At 44.9% G+C, this 17,776-nt stretch overlaps 1 protein-coding gene across 1 annotated transcript in view; it reads left to right on the forward strand.

The window, feature by feature from the left end:
* The first annotated feature begins 15,341 nt into the window (after window positions 1–15,341).
* Window positions 15,342–17,776, forward strand: part of LOC124298586 (uncharacterized) — a 35,306-nt gene continuing 32,871 nt past the window's right edge. Inside the window, exon 1 of the mRNA XM_046750777.1 lies at window positions 15,342–16,838. Coding sequence (XP_046606733.1) covers window positions 15,773–16,838 — 1,066 coding nt within the window. The 5' untranslated portion in view covers window positions 15,342–15,772. The remainder of the gene's footprint in view (window positions 16,839–17,776) is intronic.

A 17,776-nucleotide genomic window follows, 5' to 3' on the forward strand; every position in this document is an offset into this window, starting at 1 on the left:
CGACATCTACCTTATTAAGTTATTACATCATTCTTGCGATACGTATCGTTCACCGCGCGTATATGAGATATACCGCCTGTCTGTACATCTACTACAAATTTATGTATACACGTGCCGAAAAATCTCCATTCTTCGTCCTATTGCCTGTCTGCTGCGGGCTGTTGTAAAGATATCGTATACCTGCTTTTAGGCGGCTCGCCTCCAACCGTAATTTTTATGACCCAAGTACACGGTGCACGTTTTTGATTTCGACAGGGTGTACGAATCGTCGAATATACGGAAATTACTTTTTTTTCACCGTTGCGATCCGAAGTCCAGCTAACGATCCGATTACGAAAAGTAAAGAGATCGGAAACGCGTGCACCCGCAAAATTGACGTGAACGTAGTTAATCGTAGACTTGCTATTTTATTCTAGCTGTACGATCATTTCCAGTAGTTACAGCGTCGTTTACACCCTGCACGACGTTTCGTCAGCCAAACAATATTTATACGGCGATTTCGGGAGTACTATGTACAGATTAGTTGTTATTTCACCCTTGACGTATGTATGAAAAGTAGAAAATTCCACTTGCGAAACATACGTGGAATACTCTCGACAGCTGCATGATGAAGATCGTTAGCGGTTCTTTGAACTGTCGTGAAATACTTTCTATTTTCCGCGTACTGCATCTTATATACATTTTTCATCTCTCTTGCCAATTTTCTTGAAAAAATTACTTTATTTTTCCTTGCCAAATTAATCGCGGCAAAGTAAAGACAAAATATCGATGTAAGAAACCGCATGTAATTGCACGCAATTATTGTGAGTAAAATTGCATCATCCGGCTTATCGTCGATTGGTTCTTTTTTCTTGCGTCTCTCTGCGATCGAGAAGAAAAGAGAGAGAGAGAGAGAAGGAGAAGAAGAGAAAAAGAAATGCAGAATTAACACCGCCCGACCGCGTATCAATTACTGAATTATTCGAATGCCATCCTGTGTAATAATTATTATCATTATCTTAGCGCAGTTCAAGTCAAACCAGAGAATTTTAATTAAGATAATCGGGCGATCAGGTTGATCACCGTCGTCGTAACGTAACGTTGGAAATGCGAAGAAGATTTCCGCCGTAGTACGATCATAATATCCGTCCGAGTGTGTCCGTTACACGTGTGCACCTTTGTACATGTGCGTGCATAAATAATAAGCCGTATATACGCGTGTAGAGAAATCATGCGAAGGCCTGTTTTCAATTCGTATGCTAATTTTGACCGATCAGGCGATATTCGCAACACCGCTCAGACATGATCGCCGCCATTCGGGTGTCTCTTTCTGCGTTGACTCAATTTTTCTCCCATGCCTAGACATGCCCATATGTATTACGTAGAGGTATACAGATACGTGGCGTGCATGGGTGGGTATGTAGGCAGCTGGAAGGTGTCTATGGATCTACGCGCATTCTCGATTTCGTCGCGCTCGTATTTTTACAAAAACGAAACGCAAAACCAAAAGAGAAAATAAAGAAAAGATAAGAAAAAATCCGGCATTTCGTCACTGGAACGCGTAGCGCAGGTATCAAGTAGGTACGACCAGATAAGCGGAGAATGTATGTGTGCACATGTACGCAACGCGCGATGAGTGGGTCGTAAAAATTATTGCCCGAATGGCGTGTAACGGTACGATAATAACGAGATTATAAAGATGTATCGGGGAGAAGAAAAAAGTAATAATCCGCCCTCGAGAGCATTAATAAAATTAAAGGCAACGAGTTTAACACGTTATTTTTATATTCCCACAGCAATAATGATTAGGCTTACAAGAGTCCGTATGCATGGTCGTGCGAATATACTATAGATATGGGTGTGATACGTGCGCTTGTAAAAATTGCACGGGCGATGGAAAATTCGCGATGCGAGAAAAACCGAAATTATCTCGGTACGTAGGTACGTTGGTATTACACGTACGTAGGTGTGAATGTCTCTCAGCGGATTGGCCGACGTCCAGGTCGACGTGGATGAGGAAAACCCACGGCGTAACGTAGGTAAAAATGAACAATGATCGGTTAAAAATTTTCCATACGAACGGTCGCGGTGTAACGAATTTAAATTTCGGTACATGGAACGGAGCGAATCATTTATTCGGTAATTAAAAGAAAAACGAGCAAAAATGCCTTTAAATGTGTATAACAAGGGTGTGGAGGACGGGAAGTTTCGAGTTTTCGCCGCGGACAAATTCGAGGCCGTTAATCCCACGTACTTACATAACTGTTAAAAATTTTTGGTACGGAACAGTGTCTCCACCATACATTCACTTACGAATACGATAAATTTACCACACAATTTATTAAATTCAAGTTACTCCTTTGTGTTTCATTCCTGTAAATTTAAGAGAAGTACATAGTAATTTACTGGTTTCGTAAATTGAGAACTCTTTTGTACAGCAAGTGTGCAGTAAATTCACAATGATTTTAAACAGTCAGGACTTCCGTGTATCAGGAATATCCCGTGGGATGTTATCCGTATAACCGAGCTTTGCACAGAGAGAGAGAGGGATAGCGAGAGAGATTACATTGGGTGGTGGTCGGGGTTGAGTTGGGTCACGTACGTTCCTGGATGCAGGCTTTTCGGTCTCTCCCTGTTTGCGCTGTCGTTGCCGCCGTTGGCGTCGCCGAGGAGGGTGCCGCGAGGTCTAGCCTTTGGCGATGCTCCTGCTTCGTAATCGGGGGTGGAGGCGACGGAGGCGTCGGCGTCGGCGGGATCGGCGGCGACGCCGGGAGTAAGGGTGCCGAGACTCTGCAAAGACCGGCGGAGCCGGAGCCCGAGGGGCGCGCGTGTGTCTTATTCATTTTTCACTGACAAGATGATTGCACGAAATGATCCGCGAGGGCCAGGAAAATAAATATACATACCTATCCGCCTCTCTGTTTGTCCGCCTCCGTGTCTCTTCGCACACACACACACACACACACACACACACACACAGGGAATCCTGGATGAAAACATACCCTGCGTGTGTGTTGTGCATTACATTATATTATACGTACGTACACGCGTGAAACTGAACTTCGGTGCATGAATAATGCATGTGTTATGTTTCTACGTGCCTGTGTCTACATGTGTATGCATACGTATACTATCTACGTATCGTTTACCTTAATCGAGAAAATATTTAGTCCGAAATTTTCTTGTATAAACATTACATACAAAGCATTACTCTGATTTTTTTTCACATGGAAATTCGTATGCATGTTGTATGTGGATATTCGTTCGTTTCGAATAATTTTAAAAACCTATCGATACAGAGAAAAAATTCAAGACCCAAGTACATATGCATATGCGTACATGTCAGAACGGTTATAGGTAAACATTTATAATATTGTATAATATTGTATATTTATTATTTCCGGACAGCAGAAAAGATTCGAGATGTGAGAATTGTTTTTTCAAGTCGGGATTGCAGGGCTGATTGGAAGGGTAGAAATTATAGTACTTAAATACAGTGAATTCGAGAATATCAATGAATGCCTCTGTTCCTGTATAATCACGCAAGTACGTGGTAAAACTCGTTGAATCGAACCGGTGGCAACAGGTTTTTGAGTAAACCGTAAAAAGTAAGAAAACATTCCAATTAAATTGTACAAATTGTATATAATCACCGATGTAACTTGTCAACTCAAATTGACGTACACCCGGTTATACGATTGTAAAAATGTCTTAAAAGAGGCGATAAAAGGTAGCAAAAAAAAAAGTAAAATAAGCGAAGAAAAAACCGCGTGGTCATAAAAATTCTAGCAATTAAATTATTTCAATTTTACGATGGTCGTATAATCACAGATATGCGTAATGAGTTTCACGAATATAACCAAACCGTTCGCCACGCGTTTCCAATTAAGAAATTAATTTCGCGGCAAGAAGGGATGTCGCTGAAATAAAACATGATAAAAGAAACCAGCAGAATTCTGGTACTTAACTATTTATCTAATTTCGATCAGAATATCGTATGTTCACAAATATATAGATATGAAACCGCGTGTAAAATCGTTGCTCGATCGTTGTGAGAAAAATTTTTTTAAGAAAAAGAACGCCAATGGAAAATTTCCAACATCGAAGATACCGTTTCTTCGTCGAATTACAGCCAATGTGGGCTGATGTTGCAGCTTTCGGTTCAGTTCTTTCCAACGTTAAACGATGGTAAAGGAGTACCGTATACCTATATTACAAATTTCCATTGCATGCCTATACATTTTTGGGTAAATTAAATAATCACTGTCCGACCGAAACATGATTTTCAACCGAAACCTAAACTTTGTTTTTTCCTAGCTGTGTAAAAGATTATTCGATTAGGTTAAATAAAACATTTCAATTAATTAGGAAATCACTTTATTCTTTGAATGTAACATAGGTACAAGGTTATTATAGAAAGAAACTCGTAAATCTACAATTTATATCAATTTTTAAGTCTACAATTTTTGGCCACAACTGAGCGAAACCGAAACTTCGGTGGCGGTTTTTAGAAATTGTACATGGAACACAAAGAGATGATGACAAAATTTGGCGAAGACTGGTTGGGCGGTACGGGAGAAAAAGACCATTAAAATCTCTGCTGATACCGAAACCTCGAACTTGAGTTCCGAGAGTCGCTGACGATGACTGCAGAGGTGCTCCGAGATCCTTCTCGGTGTTGATTTGCGAAACGTGGGACGCGGATGGCTAGAAGGGTGAGAAGCAGTGCGGCGTGCAGAGTCGCGCTTAAATGGGCAAAAACTAGCACCGCCCGGTCAGTAAAGATACCTACAAAAGAGTTCGCGTCGGGGGTGGAGGGTGGCGTTGTGTACATTCGGGCGACGCTGTGGTGCGGATGCATTCGATTCGAGAGAGGGATGGCTTGGCCGGCGTCGAGGACGAGGACGAGGAAGGGGTGGCGAATAATATGATAACGCGGGTCCCGTCGTCGCGGCGACGGACGCCGACGGACGCCGACGGACGTTGGGACGGAGGCAGCCGGGCGCCGCCGACTCCACCGGCGCTCGGTTCGACGCCAACGAAAGCGACGACGACCCGATGCAAGGATACTTCTTCTGCTGGCATCGTCGCCCAGCCGGAGCCGGGAGCCTCTCCCTCGACGCCGGGCGTCGCGGCGCGTCGCGGCTTGGCTTGGCTTCCCTTGGCTCGGCGGCGCGACGAGCGGACTCGGGACTTGCAGGGGATCCGAGGATCGGCGCCAACTGTTTTGATGCTTGTTACCCGCCGAGGGGTGCTTGATAAACAACAAGATAGAGGACTTAGACAACCGCCCCGATCCTCCCCTTCCGCTCTGTGTCTATGACTGTAATGTACCCACTATCCTCCTTCCATCCTCGTCGCCTCCGACGATGCGAGGCATCAAACGCTGATTCTTCTTCTTCTTCTTCTTCTTCTTCTTCTTCTCTTCCCGGCAAGTTACACCAATCCGTGTAATTGGCACGCGACAACTGCACCCCGGGCATCGGCTCCCTTTCGACGGACAAATTCGGATTTCCGGAACTACGAGTCTGTGTACGAGGCTGTGCACTGGCATCTAGATTATGGTTTAAACCTTTCAGTTACGCAATTCGATTGTTTTTTTTTGCACACGTTTATTTACGACAATTATAAACAATTGTGGATTCCCAAAAAATCCTAGTCATTTCAAAGTTTGAGCATGTTTTTACTTGAAAATGCATGGAATATAGAACAAACGACAAAAAGGGAAAGGATGCCACTACAGTGGCTTCTGTGATTGAAAGTGTTGAAAGGACACTGTCAATTGACCTGCGCAAACGAATCCTTTTTCCAAATACTCGATGAAAAAATGTATTCTCTTTGTTCACCTCTTCGGAACATTTTGCCATCTACAAGAAAACAATTTTATATCCTTAACACGCAATGAGACTGTCAATTGATTTTCAATAAATATCGAAAGATCGAAGTCGGAACAATTATATTATTTTTGAAACACGTGTAGTTATGAAAAGTTAGCCGAAGAAATTGAAAATCCCGGTTTTCCTTACCTGAACGCATACGTATAACGGGTTTGTCAAAAGATCGAGGTATGTTAAAAATCGGCTTTCAAGCTAGTGATAGAAACCGCTGCGCGGTATCTCGGTGATCCCGGCTTAATTAATCCTCGTCGAGTTCGCTGCGAAGCTGTCTATAAAGATTAAGAAACCGTCGTCGCTCTGTGAATTAAGTGAGAAGAAAAAATCGATAAAAATCAACAAAAGACACAGTAAAAATATATAAAAACAAAACAGAGATTACAAACGTTGTACGCATTAACTAGGTTTTATAGTGGCGCCACAATACGCAATCTAGGCTGTTAAATACGGCACCGTGCATCAATTGAATCAGACAATTTTTTAAACGATTTCTTTTTAACTTCATTATCGTGAATCATGTATTTTATACGCGTGGCCATTGCGTGGTTGATATGTGTGTACAGGGAGGGAATAGTTTGGAATTGGTGGGCGATTTTCGCGGGGGTAATAATAACTGCGGAACCCCTAAAAAAATAGCATACATATGCATATATATATATATATATATATGTGTGTGGATGTATAAAAGAGATATGTAACGATCTCTGCGATGCTACGTCAGCTCAAGTCACCCTGCGTGTATAACGCCGGTTGAATTAACTTTATTGCCGGCAAACCGAATTCTATTATTTCTCTCTTCAATCCTCTATTTCCCTTTCCTCGCCTTTTCACCCTCGTATATTTTATTCCTCTTATATTACCTACGAACGAACGATCTTTTCATTCGATAAAAGGAAACCGCGACTCTTTCTATATGTATACGTTATTAAATTACCCCAGGTGCACTTGTGGAATAATTTAAATGCGCCGCAGGGCAAATTTTTTTTCTTCTTCATCCTTCTCTTCCATTGATTCGTTTTTCAAGAAAATATACATACCTATATTTTTGTTTAAACGTTCGTCATCGACTGAAATAGGTGTAACATATATCTACAGTGGCAATTTGTGAAATCTCGTAGCTTTGCCAAAAACTATACCTATTCGCTGTATCGGATGCCACGTATAATATATAAAACACGCGTAACAAAGGCTGCTGATACGGATTCGATTGATTGCAGGATACCTACATACCTATATTTATAACATAAATGAAACAGTGTTAGATTTCCCCAATGACAAAAACCACCGCCTCCTTATTCCCGTATCATCAAGAAAATATTACTTCCGGAAGCTTAAAAAAAAAAAAGAAAACTCCGCTCGCATTTTATATCCATAATTTGCGCGATACGATTGCCCCGGTTAAAGACAGGAGTGAAAATTTACGAAGCCGCTTCCGCGTCGCTAGCTGCGGTTGTTAAAAATATTTGTCCGACTGGCCGGAGACGATCGAGAGTTTGAGGAGGAGCCGAGTGAAGTTGTGTGCAAGGATCCGATTCGCGTGTTTGCGGTACGGGAAGACAGGGAGGGAGGATTTCCGCGGGCCGAACTCCTCGGCGATTTCCGCGACTCGGAATGTCTGGCCAAAAGTCTCGAACACAGCCGCGATCTCTTCGGCGGGATTCGCGCGACATTCGCTAACCCCCAAACATCCCCCGCGATTTCTCTTTGCGCCCGTAGGATAGTAAGCGAGAAAGTGTGCGTGCTTCCTCCACACTTTTCTACACGCGGGTCCGTGTGTGCCGCTAACGCCACGGAGATATACAATAAATGGCGTCAAGATCCGCGTCGCCGGCTGGAATCCGGCGCGCCGGTTGTCGCGAATCGCGGCACCAGCCACCCTTACAAATAGGGGCGCACTCCTCCACGCGGCCAGTACACGCAAAAGCTCCGTGCGTCTCCGTCGGCCGAGGTAATTTCGCAGGTAACACCTCGAGTTTCCGCGGAGAGGATAAAGTACAATATGTTCATAGTAAGTCGTTAACGTAACTTTACACGAGAACTATCTTAACCCTTTGAATCGCGCTCAGCGTCCCATCTTTTTTTTTTTTTTTTTTGAATTTTTTTCCAAGCTTTATATTTATTTAACTAATTTTTTTGGTTTCATGACGATCCCTGAAATGTCTCCGTCTCAGAAAATTCGTACTTTTCTATAAAAATAAAAAAACAACATAAAGGCATATTCTGGTAATCTAACATGAAAATTCGAACGCCGTTATTGACACGTATGTGAATTTCAATTCTAATCTCATTGAAATTTTACGACGATCCTGCTCAGTGTTTATAATGTTGTACATGATACGCGCATTATATAACTATGTCTAAAATTAGTTATTTTTCAAATCAAATCTTCAGCTGTTATTCCTTATACATACCATATATTATACAATACTTGTAAAATGCGCAAACTTTGATTAAATAACCACAGTGTAATGTACGGTTGGTTAAATTGCTTATACGCCGCGTTGTTTACATCATATTTTTCCTTTTATTCTTACACACTTAAATTCATTTTGTTATCTACACGTGCACAGTTTTATACTTTATTCTCATTATATTGTTTTTCGTCAATTTCTTAAAAATGTTCCGAAACTGCACGAGCGGCTTATTTTTTCTTCATCGCGATAGATTGATTTACAACTCGTGGTTTTCTTATTTTTTCTTATTCACATCTCGCGCGTCCTTTTTCTTTTCCGCCTAGACTGTTTATCTCAACTGTATTTTCTCACAACGTTCATAGCTTTATAAACATATACCTATATACAATATACCGTGGGGAAGAAGAATTTCACGCGCGACGCGGCGGGTAATTCGCGCCGAAAATCTCAGTCATGTCGCGTCTGCGCGTTGTATAAATAGACGCCTCGCGATTGTCTCGTGCGCTACGTTGCAACTAGTTGAATGTACGTCTTTGTACACTGGGTCGTAAGGTATAATACGCAGAATACGTACTAGGAACCTTAATTGTTCAATTTTCGACAAATACTGAGAAAAAAATTGTCGCAAAATCTGGAGTAGGTGGAAAAATGTTTAGAGTTCGCTACCGATTGTTGTAATATTTTTTATTTATTTTTATGTCTACACTAATATATAAAGAAGTCAGAAGAGCAGGAAAGATATTGGAAACACGCGTCGATTTACAGTTGAATCTTTGATTCCATAACTTTCTTGGATAAATAAGGACCGCGGTCCGGTTAAACGAGGAACGTATACGTGCCTGTAATTCTGCGATACTGTGCGTATAATATTATGTATGATACGAGAAGAATGACGAGCGTGAAAAATAATACGCGCAAAGTTTCGCGTATGTAATCTGAAAGAAGAGGGGAAAAAAGAAACCGGCATCACCGAATCCCATTATGACGCAGCAATATATAATTCTTTGAGTTGTAACCGACCACCGGGCGAGATGTAAGTGGGTCAATTGGTGCATAATTCCAATTTAAGCCGCGTATTACACGCTGCGCACATGTGTATATACGCGTACAGATATAATACCTACACAATTTTCCCTTGGGCAGTACGTACGTGCGTACGCGAAAATACAACGATACACGAGGCATGTAAAGGCGGATTAAATACAGCCGACTTCTTCTTATTGCGGAGTTCCCGCTAAAGCGTCTCGTTAAAAATGACAAAGACAAGTGGAGCACGTGTACAATACGAACGGGGTAAAAAGAATAAAGAAAGAAAAAAAAAAGAGAAATAAAGACAAACAAGAAGAATGATTTGCGTAAAAAGAATATAACTGAGGCCATAAAAAATGACAAGCATTTATCAAATAATTATTTTTCCACAACGACGACGATTTTATTCTCCGATGTACAATCTTGCAATGACCCTGCGTTGCAAGACGCATCAACAACGCGCGATAATGCACGGGGACAAAAATGCATGTTCGTCCATACGTGTATATATATATATATATATGTATATGTAAATATACATATATGGATATACGTATCAAAGGTCGAAATTAGAGAAAATTGTTTCGTCCCTGTGATTCGGCGCTGTTGCAAGTACAAGCCTGTACAGACATCGGTCAGAATGGGGGATGGTTTCGTGGGCGTCGTCTGCGGGCGGGTATTTCGCCGAAGGTGCGGTCGAGCCTCGTATCCTTCGGTCGGGAATAATAGAATAGAATTCGGTTACACGCGTGTAGGTGCGCGCGTGTGTGCGGACGGTTGAAGGAAAGAGCGTCTCGTCCCCCGCCGTCGCCGCCGCCGCCCGTCGAAGTTAAAAGACCGTGAGACGGGCGACGGCGAAGCGGAGTAGCGAAGACGGAGGGGGGAGGCGCTGGCGCCTGCAGCGCTGAATTGGCTGGCGCCAAGAGCGACCGACCGACGACGATATCGCACAGGAAGTTACCGCAGGCCGCACCTGTCCCCGTTTCCCGCCGTCGCATCGCCGCGAGTCTCGCGAGTCCGACTAAACCGGCTCCGAGGACGCCGGACGAGCTCGGCGAGCTGCTCTCCGACCGGCTGCACGCGGGCCAGGCAAAAAGCTCAAGCTGCGGCGCGATGCGCCGGCTGCTCGGCCGCTTCTCACCTGCGCCGGTGGAAAAGAAGCGCGTACGGCGGACGCGAATTATGTCGAAATCCGGCGCCCCGTCGTAACCTCCGACTCCGAGTCGGTGGACGGCTTCCCTTCCCTTCCCTTTCCTTCCCTTTCCTTCACCGCCACCCTCCTCGTCCTTCTTTATACTCCCGGGTAACCGGCGGCCGGTGTATCTTTAGCGTGGCGCCGCGTCGCCCCGTTCAATGAAAAGTAGCAAGAATGCGAGCGATTTTCGTTATGTCTTCGAAAATAGAATCCGCCGCGTTGCAGGCTATCCGACTGACGGTGAGTTCCGTGCGTCGTCGTTATACTCCGCGGCGAGAGAACTTGCGGAAAAACGAACGAGAAGATACTTACCCACCCCGCCGCTCCGTGTACGCCGATGCATAAACCGATACGTAACGCGTTTACGTGCAACGTCGTGTGCCTAACGATGTCACGCGTGTGTATGCACCGCGATTCCCCTTTCGCACACGCGCGCACGTATGTATGCAGATAGGTATAATACGTGCAGAGTACGTGCATCTCGCCCGACGCCGAGCCGTTCGGTCACTGGAATTCCCATTAATCCACGCCGATTTTTCATCACCCGTACGACGCTTTCGCATTCCGTATAGATACGTTATACGTATGGTGCCTATTTACGTAGCGAGCGTATCGGGTTCGTCTGGCAAATTTTTGGTACCACGGTATTACGGTGTATGGAAATGTAGGAGAGATGTGTGCCACGTTATCTCACCGATTGTAACTTACTTTCGAATTTGCTTATTCGGGGGAAAAAGAATACACTCGAGTATTCTTTCAACCACCTTACCCGAAAATAATCACTGCCTCCCATTGTCGGTCAAGCGTGTACGAGAGAATTAACGTCGTCCGAACTCTTCGAGCCTTTTTTTTTCTTTCACTCTATCTTTCGGTCACATATTGAATACGGCGTGGGACTAATTAGTTTCGCCGGAATAATCACCCTTCTCTTTTTTTATGCTCGAATTCGGAGATACGATGTATCTGGGAACAGGAATTTCGTGTATCGTTTTATTGTTAGATGTGACTGTGCGTGAGTAAAAATTCCGTGAAACAGAATCTTGAAAACAGAGAGTGAGAAAGAGAGAGAGAAAACTATACGGGGCTAGATAAATTGTTATTACGTTGTGCGTAAACGAGAGAATGATGAACCGTTTGTTTGAAAGAAGACACGGGGAAAAAAAACCGCAAGAGAGTTGATACAATGGTACAACACTATCTTCTCTGATATAATAATTTACTCCTTGTAAATATTGCTCCTCGACAAACGAGGTTCTTGCATATTGGTATTATTATTATTGTTATTATTATTATCTCCCCATTATTATTGAATCTGTACGTATAAAACGTACGTGCACAGAGGTATATGCGTATATATAAATATCTCACGAGAATATTCTGCGATATGGATACTGTATACACGTTACGTGGTACAGATATCGTTAATGAAAATATACTCATGATAAACGTGTAGGTATTTTATTAACAGCGATTAGTTTCCCTCCGACGCGTCTTGCCTGTAACGTGAAAACTTTCAGTCCTAAAGTTCGACGCGGATCCGCATCCCGTGAGAAAGATAGTTGGGTATAAAATATTCTACATCCCGAATCCACCGTAAAAAGAGGCCGATATTAATCCGTGGTAGAATCTCTCGACGAGCTACAGGTGACGGCGTATACACGTTATAACTAGTTTACACAAGCGCAAAGCGTCGTCAAGTACGCGTACATGCGGAGGACATGGGAAAGAAATTCTCGGCTGCATCCACCACGTACGTGCGTGCGTACGGTACGTAGCGGGTGTAATATCGATACGACCGATGCGTCCGGTGCGTAGATGGGTGAATAAATAGGCGTATAGGTGCAGGTTAGAAGGGGATATGTAGAACGGCGGCGTGTGCGTAGTGTGGCAAGCAACGATAGAATAAATTGTGTTTTTATTCGAGAGGCCGGCGGGAGCGCTTTGTCATTTAAAACGAGTCGTGGGTGTTCCTTTGATGTGGTGTACGCACCAGCACCGGCACCGTCGCACGCCCGCACGCCCGTATATCGCGGCTCTGAAAATTCGTCTTGGAATGTTGACCCCCGGTGGGACAGGCGCTGGCGCTTCGTAAGGAGACGCTGGCGTCTGTCTAGCCCGCGGCCGCCCCCGTAGACGGGCGAGTCCACCTCAAAGTCGGCCTGCCACGGCGCCGCCGTTCCGCAACGAGCGGTCCGAACCGTCCGGGCGGAGAACGAGCGAAACGAGCGGAGCTGACCGGGGAGAGCGGAGAGGTGTCGATGCGTCGAGGAGTCCGCGTTTTATTGCGGACGACGTCGATGATAATCGGCGGTGGAAATCGATGCCGATAATATGCGAAAAACTGCGTAACGAAGCCGTTCGGATCGCGCGGCGATCGCTGGAACGTACGGTGAGGCGGGAGTTAGCCGAGCTACCTGCGCGCCGGTGGCGCCCCCGGCGTCGAGTTGCGGAACTAGGCGAACCGCGGCCATGTTTAACAATCTGCCCTGTGCGTTTAGTATGCCGTAGTCGGTGGTGCGTCGCGTTCAGGCCGCTGGTGCAGACGAGGAGGAGTTGCTCGCCGAGAAGGAGTGAAGTATGTGTTCATGACGGAGGCCTCGTGCGACGACGACGACGAAGCAGAAGAAGCAGAAGAAGCTGAAGAGGAAGAGGAGGAGGAGGAAAAAGATAAAGATAAGGATAGAGATAAAGAGGAAGAAGCAGAGGCTAAGAAACGCTCTCTCGTTGTCTGTAAATCCTCGTCCGTAGTGTCGTGCTGCCGGGGTGTTCGCGTGTTACACGGAGAGCAAAGAGCAGAGCCGAGGCTAAGCCGAGAGCTGAGTCGAGCCGACTCGACAGTACGAGAATACGCGCATACGTTCGTACGTTGCGTAGAACGAGAGGGAACCAAAGGGTACTAACGAATCGACCGGTTCTCTCGACTAATTGTTAAAACAAGAGATCCGACACGCGTACGAGCCGTAAAGGTATAACAATCGGCGAAAATAACAGAGTTTAAATACCTGTCAACGGATATTAATAACGTACTGGTATTGCGCGTGTCTTTGTGTGTGTGTGTGCGCGTGTGTGTTCTTTTGCCTGCGTATCAAAATTGCAAACGCGTTCCGCCGACCGACTTGAGGACGATCAACAAGTTCGCCAACTTTTCGAATCGTCGATCGATCGACTAGCTCGCGTTGGTGTTTCAATTTTTCAAAAAACATACCTCCGGATCGTTTCTCATTCTGTGTATATCCTTCGATTTTACTTGGATTTTTTCTCCGTCCGGTCCCCGTAAGCACTCGTTTAATATACCAACCCGCAGCCGAGTTCAGGGTGGTGTCACTGTAACACACGCTGTATATTATGCACGCAAATTCACACTTTGACCGAATGTAACGTAAGTGTAACGTTTGGGTATATTGTTGTAATATACCGTATACCGTATGCGTTTACACGCGTCTCAATATTTGTCTCATATTCAGGCTCTCTTTCTCACTTTCCCCACTATTTCTATCGTTAAAAAAAATGAGACGATTATTGTATTGATAATAATTACAGTAACAATATAAAAGAACACCGGTCGTTGACGAGTTAAATTTTTATTAAAAATTACTCAACGTTTTCAAACTGTGACAATGGTGTGACAACAACGACGACGAGAGTGTGCGGAGAAGCTGAGAGACCGTGTGATCAACAAACCTGTTTAAAATAACCTACCAGGTACACGTAATCGTGCGCCTCAGTGACGTACAACATACCACTACTGCCGGTACAGCGTGTTGGTATACCGAATAAAAATATTAGGGGGAAAAAAAAAAAACATCCAAACCAAGAGGGGAATAATAGTAATAATAACCGAGTGAACAAGAACAAGTGATGAGAAGTGTAAAATGTTAATTGGTGATAACAAGTTATTAATAAATAGTGGTGTCCGTAACGGAATCGTAATCAAAGTGTTGTTATGTGGGGCCACAGCGGTGGTGGCCAATACCAGGAGCATCGTCATCGTCGTCATCATCTTCGGCAGCAGAATCGTCCTCGTGGCCGTCGTGCAGTTTTCATCGTTAACGAAAGCATCCCGTTCGTCGATTGCGAAATCCGGTGATCCGGTGCCGCGTGTAAAGTCTTTGCCGAGCTGGGCCGACGGAGGTGAGGAAAACCGGCGGGATATCGATACGAGATCGTCGTCGTCGAATTCGTCGAGCCTCGTCGATGATCAGAGGGAGAAGAGAAGAAGGCGGCAGCTGCAACGACGCGTCGTGATCTTCGCTGTTCTCGTTAAAAAACGCAGACGTAAAACAATCAGCCCTCTTCTAGCCGCGAAGGCGGTGGTGGTCCCGCTTTGCTCATCCGATCTTTCACTCGGTAGTATCAGCGCCAAAGGCGGCGGCGCGCCGACACAACAAGTCGGCCAAGAGACGGCGAGGGCGACGGGTGGTGAGGGGGTGGAGGAGAAGGAGAAGGAGAGGAAGAGGCAACGACGACACACACGCGTCGTCCGCGACGCCGCGAGCAGCGGCAACTCCGTTCTTCCTATTCTTCTTCGACTTTGCGTTCCGAGGCTACGTACTTCTCATTATTGCAGCCTACCGTTGGTACCGCCGGTCGCATCGAAAACCCGGCGTCGCTCTTATTGTCCCGCATGCGAGGGAAGAACGCTGAATATACAGGCCTGAAGAAGAAGATTTAAAGAAATATCCCCCCCACGTAGCGAAGCGTGCGTCTGTGTGGATATTCTGGAGAATAGAGAAATATTTAATCCTTCTCTCTTCCTGCGTATTATACCGTTACTACGATTATTTTTAATTGGTTTTTTTTTTTTTTTTTTTTTTAAATTCTACTTTTCCTTCTTTCGTTATCGTCGCTATTCCCTGCGTACTGTATATATAATCAATCTCCCGCTCTCTCGCTCGCATCTGCATTTCTTCGCGAAGGTGCTTTGTGTACGTAATAACACAACGTATTAACGAACAGTGAGACAGATATCTGATTGCCTAGAGAGAAATAAGAGAGACACGTCGACGGTGATAATCTAGTGATTCGTGGAGTTGAAAAGGGGATAGTGATAAAAAATAAAATTGTTGACTGAGGAAAATTAAGGAAAGAAGGAAATAGATAAGATAATAATATAAGAAACGGAGAAAAAAACCAAACAAACACAGTGCGTGTGTGTGTCTGTGCGCGTGATAAAAAAGTGAAATAGAAAAAATAGACAAACTCTTTGAGAAACGCGGTTAAAAGTACTGGCCCCCAAATGCACAACCGGGAAATCCTGTTTCATGTTCATGTTCTGGAGCAAACGGACTCTGCTCACTAAACGTCTCCTTAAGGCAAAAGTCCGTGGGGAGCATGAAACCGAGTGTGAAACTCAAGAGAATAATCATCACATTATACCGTACTCGATTGGTTCGACGAGCGAATCATCATCGAAGCATCATCCACCCTCAGGCAGCGGCACTGCCAGTCCGTCGACGACATTAGGCGTCGGTAGCGCGGGAAAGGCGACGACGACGACGACGACGACGACGAATTGTTGTTGCTGTTGTTATTGTTGTTGTTTCACCGGTAGCGAGGATAATCGTCGTAATCGTCATCATCATCAGCAGCAGCAGCAGCAGCAGCAGCGTTACGGCAATGCGTCATCAGCGAGCATCGATGATACGTCAAACGATAACAACGGACGTGTAACCAGGTGCAAGGATCTGCTGAAAAGTTTGAAGGAAAATCAGCTGGAGATGCTTTTGGCCGCGGTAGAAAGTTACGGAGCCGATCTGAGCGGCTGTGTTCTCGTACCGAGGCGGCGACGACGCGCCGACGGAGATCTGAGAACCGTCGAAAACGCGACCAACGATAATAATACCGCGATGGGCTGCAGGGAGGATAAAAAGACCCAGCAGCAGACGCAGCGATCCTCGGCTCGTCATCATCATCATCACAATCAGCACAGTCAAAGACTGCAGCAGCGGCTGACGCGAGGGGAACGACGATCGGACGATAACGACGAGAACGCGATTCCCCTGGAGGAGAGGAACCCAACCTCCCTTCCCCTCGCCGACGCCGCGATCGCGACGACGACGACGACGACGACGACGAACAGCACGTGCAGCAGGTTCGGTCGAGGCGATCGACAGTCGTCTCATCGTTCGCGAAATTCCGCCGGTGCGACGCCGGCGTCGACGGATCGCAACACCGGCGTCGAACCCCACCTTCTCTGCTGCCAAATTTGGCGGTGGCCCGACCTCGCCGACAGCGATGAACTTAAGAGACTTCCGGTATGCCATTCCGACGAGGATCCCGTCTACGTTTGCTGCAATCCCTATCATTGGAGTCGGCTCTGCAAACCCGGTGAGTTGACGCCGTTTGTAGATAATTATTATTTTCACATTTTGCGAATCGATTGATTTTGCGAGCGATGGAGAGAACGAAGCGTTTTTCACTCGCCGGACGAATGACCGATGAACGTTGTTGGATATTGTTTCTAAAATTTCTAAAACAGCGACTCGATGTGATTGAAGAGAGTGAAGTTCGCAACGTTAATGTAAGGATTGATCTTCAGGATAAATCAGTATTTCGAACACTGTGGAATCGTCTTAAATTTAGTTGTCTATTTTTAAAAAGCAACGTGTATTCGAAATATTGATAATTAAACTCTTTCAAAGCCGTTCTGAATGTTTGAAACAATGATTCTAGTCATCGTAATAAGTTGGTAACGTTATCGTAACGACCCGCGCCGAGAAAATAATCGTTATTTTCGCAATTTTCAAACTGTTTGAAATTCTATGAACCGACAATGTTGAAACGTACTCATATTTTGCAGTCCTAGTTCCTTCGAAATTACAGTAACAATAAGAAAGTAGTGATTTTCTCGACAACGTTTTGTTTACACGACAACGTCACTAACGTCAACCTTGTTTCTAGTTTCAATATTTCGTTACATTAACGTTTACCGCCAACTCTTGAATCTGATTGTGATTGAGTGTGATTCATCCTACACGAGTCCAGTTCTAAACCTCTCCGACCGTTCGTGTTATCTTGAACGAAACGCGAATTTCCTCCTCTTCTCATGCGCGCGGTTGTTGAAACGATCGGCCGGACGTTGCAGGGAGCAACAACAACACAACAGCAGCAGCTGATTGTGTCTTTGTAGCGATGATAGGTTCTCTTTTTAACGTCCTCCTGCTAATTTTCGCGTATACCTCAATATAATATACTGTTCAAATATTTTCACATCCACATTACGAGTGTATAATCAAATGTAGAGTACGGTAACGATGCGTTCTTAC

The sequence above is a fragment of the Neodiprion virginianus genome, chromosome 1 (assembly GCF_021901495.1).
Source record: "Neodiprion virginianus isolate iyNeoVirg1 chromosome 1, iyNeoVirg1.1, whole genome shotgun sequence".
Classification (NCBI taxonomy): Eukaryota; Metazoa; Arthropoda; class Insecta; order Hymenoptera; family Diprionidae; genus Neodiprion; species Neodiprion virginianus.